Here is a 20,841-nt window from a genome sequence, read left to right as displayed (position 1 = left end):
GGCGGGGGACTTTTGTTTTATAAGGTGCAATGATAGTTATTACCTACACTATAAAACACTTGTACATACAGAACCATGTACAGTTTTTGTACCGTCACATCTGATTCATGCACTACTGAAGCGAGGCGGGGCGAATTAATTTCTATACTGAGTCACGAATGGATATATCGTCGCTATACTTACTCAACCTCATATCTGCAACAATCATTTGATGGAAATGTCGCTTTTCTTTCATTCGGAATACGGGTGTTTTTGTCATCAAATGAGTGTTGCAGATACGAGGTTGAGTAAGTATAGCGGCGATATGTTGTGTTGGCGATTTTTGATTGTGTTTTATAAATTTTACTTCTCATGCTCGTAGTTTGTTAATTTCGTAAAGTTGATTTTTATGATCTAGTGCATAAAATCATCTATTACGCTGATCTAGTGCATAATCTATTACGCGTAACGCTGCGTCTTACGCGAACAATTCGCGAACGCGAAGCGAAGCGGCGCGGCGCGGCGCTGCGGACCCACGGCGTTCGCGTTCGCAACGAGATCGCCCACGTAGGACACTTCTATAGGTATCAAAAGGATTGATTCATCCCGCGCCGCATCGCTTCGCTTCTCGTTCGCGTGTTGTTCGCCTCGATGCGTAACTGGTAACAGTCATGTCGTTGTTGATGGATCCTTAGGAGGTCTACGTGTTAAATAGGTTCCTTAATGTGTTAAATAGGTTGCAAGTTAATGCATAAGGCACAATCGTCGGCCCTTTAAAAAAACCATTGTATGATAAGGTATGACGTCAAACAAAGATGGCGGCGGTATTAGACTAATTCTCAGACAGTGACACATTGGAGATACAAACTTGTACACAAGCGATAACATCAAAGGCATTTTAAATAAAAATACTGATTTGACAGTTTTAAATGACATTGTAATTATTTCTCTTTCCCCAAGGGACAACTCTCATCTACTCAGGTTAACTGGAAGAGATCCATTAAAGGGATAAGTTCGCCTTTGTACCGCCTATCCCTGTGTCATATTTGTATTCTGTACAATAAAGAGTTAATACATACATAGTTAGATCAAGATAAGTCTGCAACGCCATTGCCACACGCCACACGCAGTATAAACAAACCGGCCAAGTGTGAGTCGAACTCGCGCACGAAGAGATCCGTACCATTACGCAAAGAACGGCAAAATAATCACCTTTTTTTGTTTGCCCCACATATATTTATTTTATTCTGTTTTTAGCATTTGTTGTTATAGCGGCAACATCAGAAATATGAGTACATCATCTGTGAAAATTTCAACTGTCTAGCTATCAATGTTTATGAAATACAGCCTGGTGACAGACGGAAAGACAGACGGACAGACGGACGGACGGACAGCGGAGTCTTAGTAATAAGGTCCCGTTTTTACCCTTTGGGTACGGAACCCTAAAAAACCGTCACTAATGTTCGCCTAGGCCGTCAATGTTGTAGGAAAATCCATTACCGGCGCGTCTTACAGGCGTATAATAGGATATGAATTCGATCTGGATTAGATATGGATCGGATATGTCAGTGTCAAAAGTGTCACTTCTTCAACCAAAAACGTCACTTTTGACACCGACAGATACGACCGGTATCTAATCCACATCGAATTCATATATATCCTATTAAACGCCTGTAAGACGCGCCGGTAATGGATTTTCCTACAACATTGCCGGCCTAGGCAAACATTGGTGACGGTTTTTTAGGGTTCAGTACCCATAAAAACGGGACCCTATTACTAAGACTGCTGTCCGTCCGTCTGTCCGAAATGCAGAAGAAAAACATGACATTTTGCTGCTACTTCTTACGAACTGATGATGACCACACGCATTTGAGAATAATTTTATTTATTTAGTAAATTGAATGCATCATTATTACAACTGGTTTATATAAATAAATCAATCATATAACTCGAACAAGACAATGGCGCCTTTATTTTGCGATTTTCATAACACAATGGATTGCATGTCCTCTATGACTCATTCATGTGTCTTGTACACTCTTGAGTAGGTAAGTACATAGTTCTAGTGAGTATTAGTTAGACCAAGCTAAGTTGGCAGCGTTTTTGATTGGACAGGCTACCCAAGTGTTATTTAAAAATATATATATATTTTTTTTTGGTAGCATACAATGTTTCAGCAATTGGGCTATATAGTATCTCTTTTTAAATATTGTAAATACCGGTATTAAGAGAATACCGCTCTTCCACTATAGGTAAGTTACAGTTTTTTACATTAGTTGCAGTTACGGTAAAATTTATTTAATCGTCATAATTTCATAGAATTTTGACGTATATATATATATATATATATATATATATGTATTTGGGTACGGAACCGGAACCCTGAAAATATGGCGCACCGCGCGAAACTTATATGGCTGTAGCCTGTATAGACGCTAGTGTGGGGTGGCTGATGAGGACGGAGGACATGGCCGTCGCGCGGGTTTTTACAATGTCTTCTTACCAACCGTCTCAATTACGCGGTAGACCTATAAATGCTCTCACTGTGCACCCACCTACCTATTTACTGACCTGTAAAACATTAACTTTTACCAATAAATGTCTTGTATCTTGTGCTGTTAGTTCTTTTTTGCCATTTCTTCAAGTTCTCTGCCACTCTTTGCTAATTTCTCAGACTAGGTATTTACCAAGTATAAAACTCGAACGCGATAAGAAATAAGATGAAAGTCTTATCATTAGGCATCGTAAACTGCGAGCGAAATCCATTGAAATGACGTACTTTGACTTGACAACAACCAACTTTAATGGATTTCGCTCGCAGTTTACGATGCCTACTTATCATTAACTAACCTAGGTCGTAGGTAGTTGTTAGTGTTACGCATGTAATGTACATACATAACCTAATATCAGATTTATGTACAGTCGCCATCAGATATATCGGAGTGGCCAAGGTGCTCAAAAATATCTGAACACGCACTTAATGCCTTGACAATAGAGGTGTGTTCAGATATTTGTGAGCGCCTTGGCCGCTCCGATATATCTGGTGGCGACTGTACAGATGTAGTTTATAATAGGGTATTCCACAATTTTTTTATTAATGGTATCATGGTTTGTTTTGAGGATCAAATGTCTGTATGGGACCCATTTGTCTTAAAGCAATACAAAAGTTTTTTTTCACAAATGATGCTCAAAGTCTTGGGTCCCGCACTTCACTGACGAAACGTTTATAATTTTATAGAAGTTTGACGTTTAAAATTAAAATAACACTTGCACAGTCCGGGCTATCAAACTCTGCCAGTGCCAACTTAGCTTGGCTTGGTCTAATTCTATTCATTCTCGATTTGAAAAGATCAAAGTTATAATTATTTGTTTGTCATGCCTTATCTTAGTCACGCCTGTTACTGCATTGCAGTAGGTAAATACCTACTTTTTAGTCAAAGACAGTCAATACTTGTGCTAGATAGGTATAGCCAATGAGGATATAATAAGATAGAGCGGTACTGTCATAGTAAACTTTGTAACCACTGTAAATTCACTGCCATCGACATGCTTTAAAACTAAAAATGAAGATTTATAAAAATACGTTAAAATGTATTTAAATATGGATAAATGATTTTTTTATTTCCATTAATCATTTTTATATGATTTTGACCCATGTTCTTTCACTGATATGCGTTAAAATTATAAATTACAAACGAAACCGTCAACACCCTCTATACGAGAGTAGGCCAAAACTAGTGGCGCCATCTGATCGAGAATCAAATTTTCGTGATTTTCGAGGCACGTTTTTTCCTTAGACTGTATCCATCTATTACGGAGTTATATCTATCTTTGGTATAGCTAAAAAAGTGACCGTTCGTATAATATGTGTAATGCTGGGGTCACACTAACGGGAAACGCCGGGAAACGCGTTAATTATCGCGTTAATTCGACGTTTTTCATATGCTGGGGTCGGGGCCACACTAACGGGAAACGCGTTAATTCGACGTTTTTCATAATATAATATATGCTGGGGGTGGGACCACAGTACCACACTAACGGGAACCGCGTTAAAGGCTTGGCCAAAACACAAGGCGCCGCCCATGCTAACAGGTTAGCGACGTCAAACAGACTGTGTCCCGCCGGCCCCTTGCGTCCACGCGGCGCTGCGTTACGCCGTGTGTTTGGCCAAGCCTTAATTCGACGCTTTTCATATGCTGGGGGTGAGGCCACACTAACGGGAAATGCGTTAATTCGACGTTTTTCATATGCTGGGGGTGGGGCCACACTAACGGGAAACGCATTAATTCGACGTTTTTCATATGCTGGGGGTGAGGCCACACTAACGGGAAATGCGTTAATTCGACGTTTTTCATATGCTGGGGGTGGGGCCACACTAACGGGAAACGCGTTAATTCGACGTTATTCATATGCTGGGGGTGGGGCCACAGGCCACACTAACGGGAAACGCGTTAATTCGACGTTTTTCATATGGTGGGGGTGGGGCCACGCTAACGGGAAACGCGTTAATTCGACGTTTTTCATATGGTGGGGGTGGGGCCACGCTAACGGGAAACGCGTTAGTTCGACGTTTTTCATATGGTGGTGGTGGGGCCACGCTAACGGGAAACGCGTTAATTCGACGTTATTCATATGCTGGGGGTGGGGCCACAGGCCACACTAACGGGAAACGCGTTAATTCGACGTTTTTTATATGGTGGGGGTGGGGCCACGCTAACGGGAAACGCGTTAATTCGACGTTTTTCATATGGTGGGGGTGGGGCCACGCTAACGGGAAACGCGTTAATTCGACGTTTTTCATATGGTGGGGGTGGGGCTACGCTAACGGGAAACGCGTTAATTCGACGTTTTTCATATGGTGGGGGTGGGGCCACGCTAACGGGAAACGCGTTAATTCGACGTTTTTCATACGGCCACACTGGGATTATCGCGATAATCAACGGATGGCTTATAGGTCTCGTCGTAACCAGGCCATATAAAAAAACCGGCCAAGTGCGAGACGGACTCGCGCACCGAGGGTTCCGTACTTTTTAGTATTTGTTGTTATAGCGGCAACAAAAATACATCATCTGTGAAAATTTCAACTGTCTAGCTATCACGGTTCATGAGATATAGACAGACAGACGGACAGCGGAGTCTTAGTAATAGGGTCCCGTTTTTACCCTTTGGGTACGGAACCCTAAAAAGGGTTAGTAGTTAGGTATCTATAGTCTGTCAAGCCATTTCCGTCAGTAGAAAAAGCGGCAAATGTAAAAAATGTAGGCGCGAAAGGTTATCGTCCCATAAAAAATTGAATTTCGCGCCTTTTTTTTACTGACAAAGCTGTTTGACCAGTGCCCAGTTTATCAAAGGATTCAAAGGCTTGTAACTTGTAAAATACAAGCGGAACTCACTTATTGACAGCTTTTGTTAGAAAGGGACTTCCACTTGTATTACAACTTACAAGCTTTTGATAAACAGGGCACAGGGCCCAGTTTCTCAAAAGCTTGTAACTTGTAATACAAGCGGATGTCACTTTTTGACAACTTTTGTTAGAAAGGGACTAGTCTTGTAAATCTTGTAATACAAGCTACAAGCTTTTAAGAAACGGGCCCAGCTATATTTGCCCATTTTATTTATTTATTTAGTCGTAACTCGTATGGCATACATAGTAATTGTAAAAATAGAAACAATGTAAGTATTTAAAGAGTAAGTAAGTAATTTGCCCATTGAAAACAAAATTACCTACCTAGTTTTAAATATTAATTGTAGTGTCATTGTAGTGTGGTAAATACATAAAAACTGAAACAGTATGCACGTTATCACATTCGTAATATTAATTACTTATTTATGTAAAAAGTTAGTTTGCAATAATCTTTTGAGCTTGAAGAAACCATGTTTACTTACTGTAAACTAGTAATTTCTTCTACCCTCAATCTTTGTGTGAAAACTAATAATATAATTGAATATCTTATAAAATAAAACCTTATTAATATTATCACACTTAAAATTAAACGTATCCTTTAACAAAGACTATTGAAAACCTGTTTTGCAAAAATCTCACTATCGGTGAATTCGCGCGGCCGGCGAGGCAACTTTTTTTTACTTTTTTGATAGGCCGTCTTTTTAAAATGCCGTTTAGCTGAAAAGTAAAATGAAAACTTTTATGCGTAATGTAAATAGAAGTACTCACGTTTGTTTTATTTCGTTGCACAAATAATCCTTCACTTAGTTCTGATAACACATGTATTTAAAAGCGGAATGTCTGGCGGCTGGTGGACTCGTGACCGACCGGGCATTAGCACTTGCGGTACTGCCAACGCAACGGTGTTTATCAATCGGTTGGTGATTGTGTCAGAAGTGTTTCCAGTGTGAATAAAGATGATCATAAATCATGAATCAAGTATAATACTGTTAATTTCTTATGAAGCAGTAAGAATATTCATATGGTATATATTTGAATAAGCACTAAGCAAGTTTTTTTCTGATAATTCATCGTGAATTAATGAATTAAATAATTGTCGCTTCACCATTCATGAATTGTTTGACATATGTCAAACCGAAGTAACAAAACCGAGGTCAAGCTATTTGAGTCACGTTTTAAACTGCGTTAAAAGGTAAGTTGTGTATTGTTATTTTTTATATTATACATTTTATTACCAATTCAAAATAATTATGTATTTTAATTAATATCTAAAGATATTTACCTACTCACTAAAGCAAATGAACATATTTAAAAATAAGGAACAAAATTTGACAAACTATAAAATAGTTCAGGGTTCTGGTTAAATTATGCAGTTCAAATGAGTTCAAATATTTTTATTTTTTATGAACTACCCTCATAAACATAAAATAACTAAAACAATTATAAGAAAGTTGATTAAATATTTATATTACATTACAGTCAATTATATTATAAAATCAATTAATTTAAGTTTCTGATTTACTTATTATGATTAACATTCGTAACTTCTTTAATAATTAACATTAAAAAATTAAAATGTATTACTAGCTTATGTCAAGACAGGGACAAAGCAATCAATCTATTCATAGAATTTCGTCTTACATAAATTTGTTTCTAAAAACGGTTCCAAAAAAAGTGGTTATAACTTATTTTGTATTCATGGACTCATTCTGCCCAGCAGTTGTAGAATTATGCATGCTTCTTCTTTTTGTGTTCAAATCACTGGACAAAGATGTATTACTCCAGACAGGTGCTGAGACATTTAAAAAATTCTCACCAAAGCTAGTAAGACTAATGTGTTTCTGAAATTTCGCTGTATTGATTGGACTCTTTATACCCCTTGCAAAATGAGGACCATTTTGGTAAGCTGTATTCTTAACCGGTGATTTCCCATTTGATATATTTAAAGATGTATTCGATTTTGAATATTTCCATGCGTTCTCATCATTTTTATTGTATTTTCTTCGATTCATATCATGTAACTGTAAATAAATCAAATGTTAATTTTTTTAATACATATTGCACTGTAAAGTATGACAATGTTTACGATGATTTTGCTGAGAACATAATGTTAAACTTACCATTTGTATTCTGGCCTTTTCTCTTGCGATTCTTTCTTCTTTAAATCTTTTTAGAAGCTCTTCTCTTTTTGGCGTCATTTTATGAAAATTTTCTTGGTCTTAAAAGTATAATATGTACTTTTACCATGTAATTATTTAATTAAACTGTAAACTATGTACGTCAAAATTAACAAGTCACGCTAGCATAGCATGGCTAAAAAAAAACAAATGTTTAGATAATGTCTACTTGCGTATATGTATATATATACCACAATACTATGTTGATACTGTCTATGGATAATGTGCACGCATTTTGCCGTTGAAGCATGAAGCCTTTGACGCGCTTATAGCAGCTGCTCAAACAACCCTACCGAAAAATTCAAAGTTTTTCGAATATGGGCGGTTAACCGTCAAAATCGTCAAATGTTGAAAAGCGGTTGGGTTGTGTATTGTTTGGTTCCCATTTGTAAACGGGATTTGCTAGTGGAATAAGTGTTTTTGTGTTATTCAATCATGGAATCTGTGGAAGAACGCTTGAATAAGGCTCGTCAAGAGCGCATTGCTAGAGAAAAAGCGAGGATCGATAAGGTATTCCATTTTGTAAAATCTTTATAAGATCCATTTTATTTGTGTTTAATCTAGAAATTCTAATTGGGTACACCAAATTTACATTATTGTAAGTAATTTACTAAGGTAATCTACTGAGTAATTGCAAATTTATTACTATTTCATTATTATCCTCCTTTCAGTTACGGGAGTTGAACCTCAAGAAATACAATCAAATCGAGCCCCAGGGTCTTACTAAGGCGTCGTCGACCGCTTCCCTTTCTAAAACACGTAATAATACCATTAAACCCAAAAATGACTTCTCAAAGAGCAATCTCAAATGTCCCAGCACTATTAGAGAGGTCAAGAATAATTTTGGCATTAATGACAAAAGACCTCTTACGACCGCGATGCCACTAAAGAAACCAACTGCAGAAATTAAGCCAGTTATGAAAAGCGCTGTTCCAAAAGTAACTGAAGTTAAGAATGACGCCAAAATGGTGACAAAAACTGTTATGAATACTGTAAAAAAGGATTTTATTAGCAGCAATAAAATTATTTCCAATTCTGTTAAACTGCCGGTTAATGGAGTTAAAAGTGTCCCAAATGTTGCTAGAAAAACTTTGGCCCCTATCAAGATGGCTAGCCAATTGAAATTGTCAGAAAATCTGTCTAAAATGTCTGAGACAGCTAAAGAATCTACTAGAAAAAGCATGCTACCAAATCAGCCATTTGATAAACCAAAGCTAACTGCCAGAAAAAGTATGGCACCAATCAACCAGTCAATAATATCTGAAAAACCTATGGAGTCGTCTAGAAAGAGTATGATACCGATGCGGCCACTCAGTGCGACGAAAAAGAGAGAATCTGTGTTTGATCGCCTGTACAAGCCTAAAACAGTTCATAAGACTGAATTGAGTGATACTGATAGACTTCAGAGAGATCCAATATTTTTACATAAGGTAAGTAATATTTTCCTAATAATAGTAATATTTTAGATCATTTGTGCCATTTTCAACCAAAAGGGTACTTATTGTCAGTTTATTTCAGTATTTAATTTATATAGTAGTGTTTCTACTTAAAATAAAAACAAATTAAAGTAGTTTCTGTAAATAATTTAATTTGTTCTAATACTTCTAACAGTAAAAATACTGTTGTAGGTAATGCAGCAGGGAAGCCTGATTGCCAACAAAAGGCGCACAATATTCGGCCCTAGCTTCGCCAAGCCCGTGACAAAGGAGCCGGTGCGCAGGTCCATCTCCGCCATCCATCTGAAACGGATCAGCAGGAAGGAGCTAGGGAACTGCTACCAGAAGTGGTCATCTATTGGTGTGAAATTAATTTTCTTTATTTTCTATTGCGTTTAATGTGCCATATCAACATTTTTCTTTCTGTGTCTAGTCTACACTTCTACAGTGCTCCAGGATCATCCATCAAAGTCTATCAATTCCTAAGACTTCAGTGCCCCCTGTATATCTAACAAAAGGACGCTTATCTACATCAATCTACATTGACCCGCCTGTTCCTATCTCTATCTTCTTCTCAGCATATTTGCGTCCACTGCTGAACATATGCCTCTCATGGATTTCCATGTTGTTCTGAATGCAGCAGTTCTATGCCAGGTCGGCCCTGCCGTCTTTCTAATGTCGTCCGACCATCTGGCTTCGTTGGTTTCCCTTTGGTCCCAGTCGAGGTCTCCATAACAGTACTTGCTGGCCCCATCGGATATGCCACTCCCACTTCATTCCGAATTCTGTCTCGCAGGTAGATCCCGAGCATCGCGCGCTCCATAACTCTCTGTGCCACTTTTAGCTGGCAGACCCTTCCTATCTCTATCGCTCGCGCGTAATTAGTTAGTGCTCCTGGGCATTTTCCGCAACTCAACAACTATTGTGCCTATTTTGCGTGAAACGAGGTAGCGCTACTCTAACCACCCCAGCTCCTCCATGAAGCCTAGCAATGTTTTCAAGGTGCGTCTACGCTAGGCGAGCCGAGCACGAGCCGAGCACGAGCCGAACACAATTCGTCTAATGTGGACCGACTTACAAGCCTCGAACGAGCGCGCTGCGAGCGTTTCGTTCGTGCTCGTTTGCGTTCCGCCGGTTGTCGGTTTTTTGACGAACACAAAGGGATTTGCCTCGCGCTCGCAGTGCGCTCGTGGACGTGTTTAGTGACAGACGTCGGTCGCTCGAGCCGAGCATCCTGGAAACGTGGACCGAAGATGCTTCTTTGCAATTAATTGATTTATATCAAAATAATTCATTGATATGGGACCCAAAACATGAGGATTACTATAAAAAAAATAAAAAGATTGATGCATGGTCTCGTATATCCCAAGAATTGAATAAGGATGTGGAATTGTGCAAAAATAAAATTATTAGTTTATTGGCTTCATATCGCCGAGAAAAAAAAAAAGAGGATTTTGTTGAAAAATTTTGTTGCTTGGTTCTCATTTTATATAGATTTGTAGATCCCCATCGTCTTGGCCTTTTTCCTTTTTTGCTGACTACTGCTATAATAATCGCTGCAACAGCAGCGGCTGCCGCAATATTATTAACATCGTCCATATTCGTGCCGCGAGCACACTGCGGAAAACTACGTTCGAGGGAAGTAATCGTTGCAGGTTCGTTGTACGTCCACAGTTGACGCCGCGAACGACGAAGCCGAGAACGGCTCCGCTCGTGCTTCGCTCGTGCTCGGTTCGCCTAGCGTAGACGCACCTTAGGTTGCTAACTGCCTCTTTTAGTGTGCACGGAGTTCCTAGGTATTTGCTCCTGTATACTTCTACCTGTTTGCAGTCTTGCTTCCAGCATGGGCAGTTTTGAGATTGTATTACGATAGATCTTCTTGTGCGATGAGCTGAAGGATGTCTATAGGTTTAGATTTTTCAACCGAAGAGCCGTTACAGCCGCTTCTTTCTGAATATATATGTGTAATGACAGGAGTCCTAGCATTATTTCTAGCGCGTAATTATATTACTGTCCCAACTATGATGACAGCAGTCAATGGCACTACGCGCGCGGTACAGCAATATAATTATGGGGGCGTTCAAAAATCTTCGAAAATTGCGTTACGTAATATTTGATCGCCCCCTATATTGCTGTGCTGAAATTGCTCATGCTAGGCGTCCATTCTTATAACAAAATTTTATTCAAAACATCTTGCAGGCGAAAAACTCAACGAAATCGACTTAACAACCACAAACGAAGATGACAAAGTGACACAAGACACCATACAATCAGCCATCAAGAGCGAACGCAAGCGCGTCCGCCTACAAACACCGACATTCACTCCTAGACCGGCCGAGATGCAACACAGACTGCAGAAATGGCTGCAGTCCCGAGGGAAATCCGTACACTCCTACCAACACTTACAGTGCTTTGGGATACATCATTTGGCTGAGAAACCTATTAAACCGCTGTTCATAAAGCAAGTTGAACAGGATAAAGGAAATAAGGAAGATTTTGATGAAGAGAATAAAGAGAATATAGAATTGGAGCATGATAGCGACAATGATTCTTACAGTGACTGCATGAATGAACCTAATGATGATCTTAATGATAAGACTAAGTGGAGGGGTCGGGTTAGCTATGTGAGTGACAGTGTGTGTATGAATGATAGCGATCATGATACTACGCTGAATTCTGATGAGGATGATGTGTTGTTGGGAGCGCTTAATGATCTTACGGAGTTGCTGCGTGAGGTAAGACCTATATTTTTACTTTTTAATAAAGATCCAAACCGCAATATCAGTGATAAAGTAGGGAAACTTGTTTGCAGGGGGGGGGGGGGGGCTGGGGGCAGGTATCTCTGCTACTTTTTATAAACTGATCGGCGATTGGCCCTAGTCACACCTGATGGAAAGTGCAGACAGGGCCTAAGATGGAGCTCACCGGTTCAGTAATAGCCTATTCACTCGTGCTTTAAGGGTGAATAAAGTATTTCTTGTTGTTATTGTGTCCCGTCAGCCAGGGGAAAATATTAGTACAGTTTGTTAGACGGAATGTTGTATAACAATCCATCATCATCATCATCATCATGTCAGCCGATAGACGTCCACTGCTAGACATAGGCCTCCCCCAAGGCTCGCCACTCCGACCGATTCTGTGCCGCTCGCAACCACCGAATTCCCGCGACCTTCACCAGGTCGTCGCTCCATCTTGTTGGAGGCCTACCGGCATCCAACAACAATCCATAAACGTGCTTATTAGTGGTAGCGCAGTGGAAAGGCTATAAGTGGAATACCTACAGATGGCGTTAGCGCATTCCATTCTTTAGCCGTCCGTACCGAAAAGGAGGAGGCAAAACGTATCGTGCGAACAAATGGAACATGGACCACGAACGGGTGCATTCGCTCCCCGCGCCTGGATGTCCGATGATGGAAAGGGGAAGGTGGGATCAGGTCGTGCAGTTCCTGTGCGCACTCCCAGCTTACTGTATTACTTACCAAATCAGTTAGTCTAACTTTGATCTTACAATGACAAAGTGTGAAGTGTCACTATTTATTTATTTATTTGATTGAAAACACATTTACATGACATTACAGTGTAAAACTAATGCGCCATGAAAGTTAATTACATTTAAATTACAACTAGTACTATGATATATTTACAATACTAAATTACTACAGTTGAGCACCTGTCATCCATCCTCTCACAAAACCTCAGACATTCACTGCACTCAGCCGTCCATCGCCACGCAAACATATCGCAGTCAGTAGCTGATGTCAGGAGCGCATTAAATAGTGTTTGAGCACGAAGAAGTGGCGAGTTCTTACGCGACACAGTGCGAGCCGCCGGCACTGCCAATAAGTCTATAACCGGGTCAAGCTGAGCTTGGACTGACAAATTTGTGTAATAATCGTCACTAATAAAATATCTTCCAGGGCTTCGACTGGGAGCAATGCGCGCGCTGGTTGCGCGCTGTCCGCACCCGCTTCCCGCACGCGCCGTCTCTGGCCGCCTATTGGGAGTGTCGCGCCGCACTGGAGGAGACTCGCGGGGACTTACCCGCCTCTGTGCAATGCTGGGAAGAAGCTATAGCCAAGGGAACACAGGTAACATATTACTAGTTAGTTTAGTGCAGCTGTTCTCGGGGATTTCGTTCGTCACTGGATAGGAGAGCTGGTTTTTAGGGTTCCGTACCCAAAGGGTAAAAACGGGACCCTAGTACGGAACCCTCGGTGGGCGACTCCGACTCGCACTTGGCCAGCTTTTTTTCTTATTACAAGTATCCTCGCGGAGCCCCAATAGAGGTTTTGCGGAGCCCTAGGGGTACACGAAGCAGCAGAAGCATACTTTGAGAATGGCTGGTCTAGTGGGCACTGTGTGAATGTCATCTCGCTTTGTGGTAGGGCACAGCACAGCAGATGTCATTCCAGATCTAGAGCAGAGCCCGACTGGGGAAGTACCTCCACCTTACAGAAAACCGCAACCAAATAACACTAGACCTTACTCATAGTGTTGTGTTCCTGCCGGTGAGTAAGGTTGCCAGAGCTCAACGAAGGTGCAGAGTGTCAAAGTTATCAGTGTTGTGACTTAAAATCTAAAATAACATTTTTTAATTTCAATTTATTTAACAAAATGCAACGTTACAGGACTAGCCTAAGTCTATACATTTCTTATATCTAGGTTGGATTATAAATAATAATAATAAATAAAAAACAATAATAAATGTATGGACTAAGTACATGAAATCATTTAAATAATTTCACGGTTTAGACTCACTTGTTTTAGTCACTCACGCGACATGTTTCGGAGAGCCTAGGTCTCCTTTCTCAAGCACTGAGTGCGAGCAGCGTTCACGACGGCCGTGTATCGCGTACTGCCGCGCGCCGAGAAAGCCGGTTGGGGGAGGTCTGGTTGTAGGCGAGCATAGTGGTGTGTTTGTAATTATTTGTGACGTTTTCGAGTAAAAGGTACCACATTGTCGCTTACCATAAGAACGAAATTTGCTAGTATCTTTATACGAATAACCTATCAGAGAGTCCTTATGGTAAGCGACAAAGTACCTTTTGCTTGAAAACGACACATTTAATGTTAATATGTCTCACAGCAGTTTAAATTTGAAATTTTTAACTTCCAGCACTCGGTAGTGGACGCGAACCTAGACCAGCTGCTAGACAAGTTCATGCAGCTCAAGATAAGTCCCAACAGTGGGAAGCGGGACCGCGTGGACCCCAAGCTGGTGGACGTGAAGAACGTGTTCAAGAGTACCATCATAAGGTTCGCTGTTCAGCAGGCTAAATTGTGAGTAGAAGAAAAACTGCTTTTTATAAGAAACTAGCTTTTGCCCGCGACTTCGTCTGCGTGGAATTAGTAATTTGGGTAATTCATAAACAGATCTGCTTTTTAATCCACCCTTTTTTCACCCCCAAATTGGTCCACACTATACATTTCCACCCCATTTTTTACACCCTTAAGGGATGATTTCGGGGACAAAAGTTATTATATATCCTTTCCCACAGCTCAAACTATCCCCATACCAAGTTTCATCTAAATCGGTTCAGCGGTTATTGATTTCCCATACAAATTTCCACCCCCCTTTTCACCCCCTTGAGGGGTGAGTTCTGGGATAAAAAATATCCTATGTCCTTCCCCGGGACTCAAACTATCTGTATACCAAATTTCAACTAAATCGGTTCAGCGGTTTAAGCGTGAAGAGGTAACACACAGACAGACAAACTTTCGCATTTATAATATTAGTATGGATAAAACTATGAAAACGGATTATATCGCGTATATTGAATTTATAATACATCCCGACGTTTCGAACCCTTTACAGCGTTCGTGGTCAACGGGTGACTGAGGAAAAATTACAAAGTGCAAAAATACCCACATACTAAAAATAATGAACAATCATAGACTATAAACTTTAAGGCTGGTTGTACATGCAAAATCGGTTCACAAGGCTAGTTATACACTACAATTATTTTCAAGTAAAGATATATATATATATATACGCGATAAAAAACTATCGCGGTAACCGAAGACAATATTATGTTTTTATAGGTTTTTAGGGTTCCGTACCCAAAGGGAAAGTAGAAGGAAGGCGGAAGAGAGGGAGACCAAGAAGAACATACATGGATTAACTAAAGGAAAAGACAAACGTCGTGTCGTATCAGGCGGTCAAACGAACGGCTCAGGAAAGAGATACATGGAAATTGCTCCACCGACTCTTGTCGGCTAGGCTCTTCAATTAATGAGGATGACCCAAAGGGTAAAAACGGGACCCTATTGCTAAGACTCCGCTGTCTGTTTTTCCGTCTGTCACCAGGCTGTATCTCATGAACCGTGATAGCTAGACAGTTGAAATTTTCACAGATGATGTATTTCTGTTGCCGCTATAACAACAAATACTAAAAACTGGCCAAATGCGAGTCGGAATCGCCCACCGAGGGTTCGGTACTTTTTAGTATTTGTTGTTATAGCGGCAAAAGAAATACATCATCTGTGAAAATTTCAACTGTCTAGCTATCACGGTTCATGAGATATACAGCCTGGTGACAGACAGACGTACAGCGGAGTCTTAGTAATAGGGTCCCGTTTTTTACCCTTTGGGTACAGAATCCTAAAAACAGGATAAAATAAATATTTAAGTGGGGCTCCCATACAACAAACGTGACTTTTCTGCCGTTTTTTTGCGTAATGGTACGGAACCTTTCGTGCGCGAGCCCGACTCGCACTTGGCCGGTTTTTTTTCGTCTGTTTTTTCTTTTCTTTTACCGCCCCAGGAGTCCCTATCTAATCCTGGTAAAGGCATTTATTTGCATGTTTATTCATAGATATATTTGTTAATTGAATGGGGTTGGCCGGTCGAAATAATTAGCAGGTGGCGCCAGCATAGCTTGCCCTGTCAATCCGTAGAATTGTGTCAAATTTTTGTTTTTTTAATGCCCTGGATGCCAGCCCTTTAAGCCAGATCTCATAGAAAAAGGGGCAAGCTATGATGGCGCCATCTCTGCTAACCTTTGACAGTTGCCAACCTCATCGTGAGACTAGGTCGTTTTGTTGTAGATTGTCCTATAAAATTTATTTATTTATGTATGTAATTTTACAGACGCCAGTCCAACCAGTCCGAGCAGCCCACGCACACCGTGACCCCCGTGCGCCGCAGCGCCCGCCTCAGCAGCCACTGGGGCATCAAGATTCAAAGAACCCCCCGCTACCAGAAAACACCCAAAACTCCTCTACAGATATGTTCCTCGATCAGGCAAGCTGAACTTATGGGGGAGAAAGTGCTGTTTGTACCTAACACCACTTTGTGTAACACTCCTTAATGCTATGACGCTTTTGGACGCCATCTTCCGCTATACACATCTAAAAACGCCTACGTATATGCTCCTCAAGTTATACAAGCTGGAATTATGGGAGAAAAAGTGCTGTTTGTGCCTAATACTATTTTATGAAACACATCTTAATGCTTTAATCGCCTATAGCCGGGACACAGAGCGAGCATACGCGCGAGGCAATTTCCTCGCGTACAAAACGGCCAGTGTAGCCGTGCCTCGGCCGAGGCGCGCGTGTTTTATCGACATTTTTAGGCGCCGCCTCGGCCGAGGCACGTCTACACTGGCCGTTCTGTACGCGAGGAAATTGCCTCGCGTATATGCTCGCTCTGTGTGGACCCGGCTTATGACATATGACGTTTTTGAACGCCATATACACGACATCTAAATTGGTTTGAAGTAAAAGTTTGAAGATGGCTTGATCTGTGGTGTTATAGCATTAAGAAGCACACACTTAACCCCTGGAGAGCCTCAGTTTCACAGTAGTATGGAATACTAACTACTGACACACGTGTGACATTAGGGCGCTTCACGGGTTAAGCGTCAGACTCCAAAAACTCCTCTATACATATCCATTTCCATTTATTTATTGCAATCATGTTCATTTCATACAGGTGGTAAATAAAATATAGTCGGTACATGATACCCTGTTAGGGCACAGCAAAACATATACATATATATGCTCATTAGTTAGACAAGCTGGGTTTATGGGCGAAAAGACAGCTGTTGTACAGTCGAAGTGAAATATATGTTCACATTACACTTTTGCCTATTCCTTAACATATCCTTGGCGTCTGTACCTCATACTAATTTAAACTCTCTGTTTGTATTCACCATAGATCTGTTTTACGCCAAGTATTTTAATGTTTCTTTATACTTCGTTTTTTTTAGCATTAGAAAAATGGTACATCTATATACGATCTTGATGTGTCTTTTTATTGATAAACGCTATTAAAAAAATATTAACTTCAATTTATTATACTGATATTAATCATATATGCTATATTTGTTATACCGGGTGTTTCCTGAACCAGGAGCAATAAATGAGGGCTAACGCGTATAAATTCGCCGCTAGGGGCGCTAGTGTAGATGGTGGTCTTTTCCATAGTTCGAAATGTCAGATGTCACTTCAATGATTGACAGCTGTTCTTTAGTCTTTTGGACCACCATCAACAGAGGCGCCAACTGGTGAGCAAAAAAACGATAGCCCTCATTAAGCTGTAGGCTGTACTCCTCAAACTGACCAACATTTGTTCAGCAACTTTTTAAAATTATGACATTTAGATTATACCTTTTTCATACTAATTAAACATTATTTTCATCCATTTCATCTGTGTGTTTGACGTTGCTTGTCACCCCTTAAACATAACAAATTTTGCAATACATTGCGTATTAAAATAAACTTTAAAGTGTAATGAAAATCAAATCACGTTATTTTTAAAAGTTGCTGAACTAATGTTGGTCAGTTTGAGGAGTACAGCCTACAGTTTAATTTATTGCTCCTGTTACAGGAAACACCCGGTATATTAGCTGGAACTTTTTTCAAAAGCCTTTTTCAATAAAAATACACTCCTTCTTTCTATACCTTTAAACGACCATTCTTGTATATTTATATATTTCGGGGATCTCGGAAACGGCTCTAAAGATTTCGATGAAATTTGCTATATGGTGGCTTTCGGGGGCTAAGAATCGGTCTAGCTAGGTCTTATCTCTAGGAAAACGCGCATTTTTTACAGTTTTTATTTGCGGTCTCCCAGATATTGCTAAAAAAACGACGTGTAAAATCTTGTGTACGACTTATGAGGTTAAATGACCATATTTTCTACTTGATTGAGAAGAATATTGTATAAATTATGCTTCAATATTGTATAATGTTTTGTTCAAGTATGTTTTACCATTTAACCGCCACAGTCGGCCATCGCCGTCAAATGCTACCGTATAAAATGAACCTTAATACACTGTAGTAAAATATACTATTGCATGTCATTTAAACAGACGTGGCGGTCAAAATATTAAAGGGTATATACCTGATATAGTTAGTTACTGTACTGGGTAAATAATGATGCCTTAAAAGCTTTAGATTCCTTGACGTAAGCGTTTTAAACCTTTTTTAATATTTAAACGCAATTGAATTGCTAATAATAATTATGATATGTTATAATGTATTTTAGATTAAGTTTTTTTAGATTGTAGATAAACCAAAAATACAGTGAAATACTTTGTTATGATTGCTAGATGTCACAAATATTATACATATGTATAATATACTTTTCATCACACTCGCTTGTGGAATTACACTCCGGCTTAGCGGGAACTATAGAAATAGCGTTTTCCCTAGAGAGTTATGAATTATGAAGTTTCTAATATAATAATTAACAGTCTTTATACTTAATTTTTTGTATCGCAAGTGTGATGAAAAACTTTGTGTGTAACTTGGGGCGTAATCATATTTCAAACTCGAGTCTCTGCTCCGGTAAGCGTCGCGATTTAACTATACTCTCGTTTGCAATATTTAACTTACGCCCTATGTTGCACTATGTACTAAAACTTAGGAAGTGCCTCTCGTGTATTTGTCTTTACCCACACTATTTACTGACAATACCAAAGATGCACTGATTGTATATGCATCCAATTAGACAACTGATGTAGATGGCGCTGTACGGCTTTGTACATTACACGGTATATTAAATTGTGACCAACAAATCTGTCGCAGTACAGCGCGAACTATTTCAGCCGTCAAACTAGGTCACATACATACATACATCTCTTCTACTATACAGTGTGAGAAAAAATTATGGGCCCTGGAGGGAAAGTGCCTTAAAACCTTAAGTTAGCTCATTTTACTTAAAGAAAACATTCATTTATTTTTAAAAAGAAACAAAACTGCATTTAAATATTTTTTTAATTCGCTTCTCTCGCCCGGGAATAGAACAGACCAAAAATTTCAAAAAATAAACACTATTTGTGACGTTTTCAACCAAAAGGTACCACATTGTCGCAAGTCGATAAGGTTTATTTCAAATTAAAGCTATATGGAAACAGCGCCTTATTGACAGCCGACAATAAGTACCCTTTTGCTTGAGAATGCACATTTTAATGATAACATTTCTCCAAGAAACATTAGGCCTTACACTCGTCTGTCGTACAAAATATCCATACATTCGAATATTTAGTAGTCAAGAATATTTTTCGACAAGCGAAATTGAAAAAAAAAAATATAAAAAATCTTTGAATGCAGTTTTGTTTCTTTTTAAAAACAAGAATGTTTCCTTTAAGTAAAAGCCCATTATTTTTTTCCACCCTCTTTGAGCAGTTTGTAAATCTTATAGGGACCGTGCGCGTTGGAGGTATTGCCATCTTGTGGCCTGAATAGGAAACTTAAACTTTACATTGACTTCACGCTAAAGCGGGTGCTGCCCTCTACAGCTCACGTACGTTTTCGTGTGCGTTGTAGGTTCTGACATCTTGTGGGCTATATTATATGGGAAGCTTAAACTAAACATTTATACTTCGCATCAATAAAGAAAAAAGTATCCAGCTAAGAATGTGGTTCCATATTTAAATTTTAGATTCGCTGATTAAATAAAACTTTTTTTTTATATTTATGGCCTTAAAAAAAACTACATGGGGTGCTTTTTAAGTTGCTTTCTCTTTACTCTAGGTACTTTATGTTTCCAAGAAATTGTCCTTTGTATTTCTATACTATTTTATTTCTTTTAGCTTCTAATTTAATTGTATTAACACTTACTGTCCGTGTATTACATGACATGCACCGTCAAACTACTCTGTCACGTCTACGTGACGTCAGAAATGGATGGCTCTATACATTTGTGCATTACCTGTTATGGCTCCTCTACACGATGGCCCAGCGTAGGCCAGTCTAAGGGACGCAGTTATGCGGTGGAGAGCAATATCACTTGCTCCCTCTAACGCATAAATGCGTCCCTTGGACTGACCTACGCTGGGCCATCGTGTAGAGCCCTAATGCACGGACGTATTGATCCATGTCAGTCATATGTCATCAGTGAAAGCTAGGGGCAGTTTTAGTGTTAAGATTTTTCTAAGACTTCAAAATGTAAAATTATGTTTAATATTCATGTTCATTTACGTTATATAAGTGAATGACAATAAATGAAAGTATTTTGTTGTTGGTTGTTTTATTGAAATACCTATTAGTTTTTAGGGTTCCTGATAGGGTTAGCTTTAGGGATTAGGGTAGCTGATTAATAAAACCGGCCAAGTGCAAGTCGGACTCGCGCACGAAGGGTTCCGTACCATTACGGAAAAAAAAAATTAAATTTTTATATTATTCTGTTTTTAGTATTTGTTGTTATAGCGGCAACAGAAATACATCATCTGTGAAAATTTCAACTGTCTAGCTATCACGGTTCATGAGATACAGCCTGGTGACAGACAGACAGACGGACAGCGGAGTCTTAGTAATAGGGTACCGTTTTTACCCTTTGGGTACGGAACCTTAAAAATGGAGCAAGCATTAAACTCGAGTAGATTCAAATAGGGAAATT

The 20,841-nt window shown here is 39.6% G+C and overlaps 3 protein-coding genes and 1 long non-coding RNA gene across 6 annotated transcripts in view; 2 read left to right on the top strand and 2 right to left on the bottom strand.

Moving 5' to 3' along the window:
- LOC134753601 (juvenile hormone esterase-like) overlaps positions 1-6,284 on the bottom strand; it is a 31,611-nt gene extending 25,327 nt beyond the window's left edge. For 2 of the 3 annotated variants that reach the window (XM_063689527.1, XM_063689528.1), the window contains exon 1: positions 6,152-6,271. The gene's annotated coding sequence lies outside the window, so the exon portion shown is untranslated. Of the gene's footprint in view, positions 1-6,151 lie in introns of all 3 variants that reach the window. The other variant, XM_063689529.1, reaches the window with a different exon arrangement.
- The window catches only part of LOC134753608 (putative fatty acyl-CoA reductase CG5065), a 416,745-nt gene that overhangs the window by 383,921 nt on the left and 11,983 nt on the right, over positions 1-20,841 (top strand). The window lies entirely within an intron of this gene.
- On the bottom strand, positions 6,762-7,723 carry LOC134753593 (uncharacterized). Its single transcript, XR_010128833.1, has 2 exons — positions 7,504-7,723; positions 6,762-7,404 (listed from the first exon to the last, which is right to left on the bottom strand). It is a non-coding gene; the product is annotated as an uncharacterized LOC134753593 (long non-coding RNA).
- Positions 7,914-16,489, top strand: LOC134753603 (uncharacterized). The gene is made up of 7 exons (XM_063689532.1): positions 7,914-8,070; positions 8,232-8,990; positions 9,189-9,357; positions 11,196-11,731; positions 12,914-13,084; positions 14,113-14,276; positions 16,087-16,489. The coding sequence occupies exons 1-7, from the start codon at positions 7,996-7,998 to the stop codon at positions 16,304-16,306; spliced, it is 2,094 nt and encodes a 697-aa protein (XP_063545602.1). The 5' UTR covers positions 7,914-7,995; the 3' UTR covers positions 16,307-16,489.

This window comes from Cydia strobilella, chromosome 27, assembly GCF_947568885.1.
Source record: "Cydia strobilella chromosome 27, ilCydStro3.1, whole genome shotgun sequence".
Classification (NCBI taxonomy): domain Eukaryota; kingdom Metazoa; phylum Arthropoda; class Insecta; order Lepidoptera; family Tortricidae; genus Cydia; species Cydia strobilella.
Note: the sequence above shows the minus strand (reverse complement) of the source record. Positions and strands in the feature narration are given on the sequence as shown.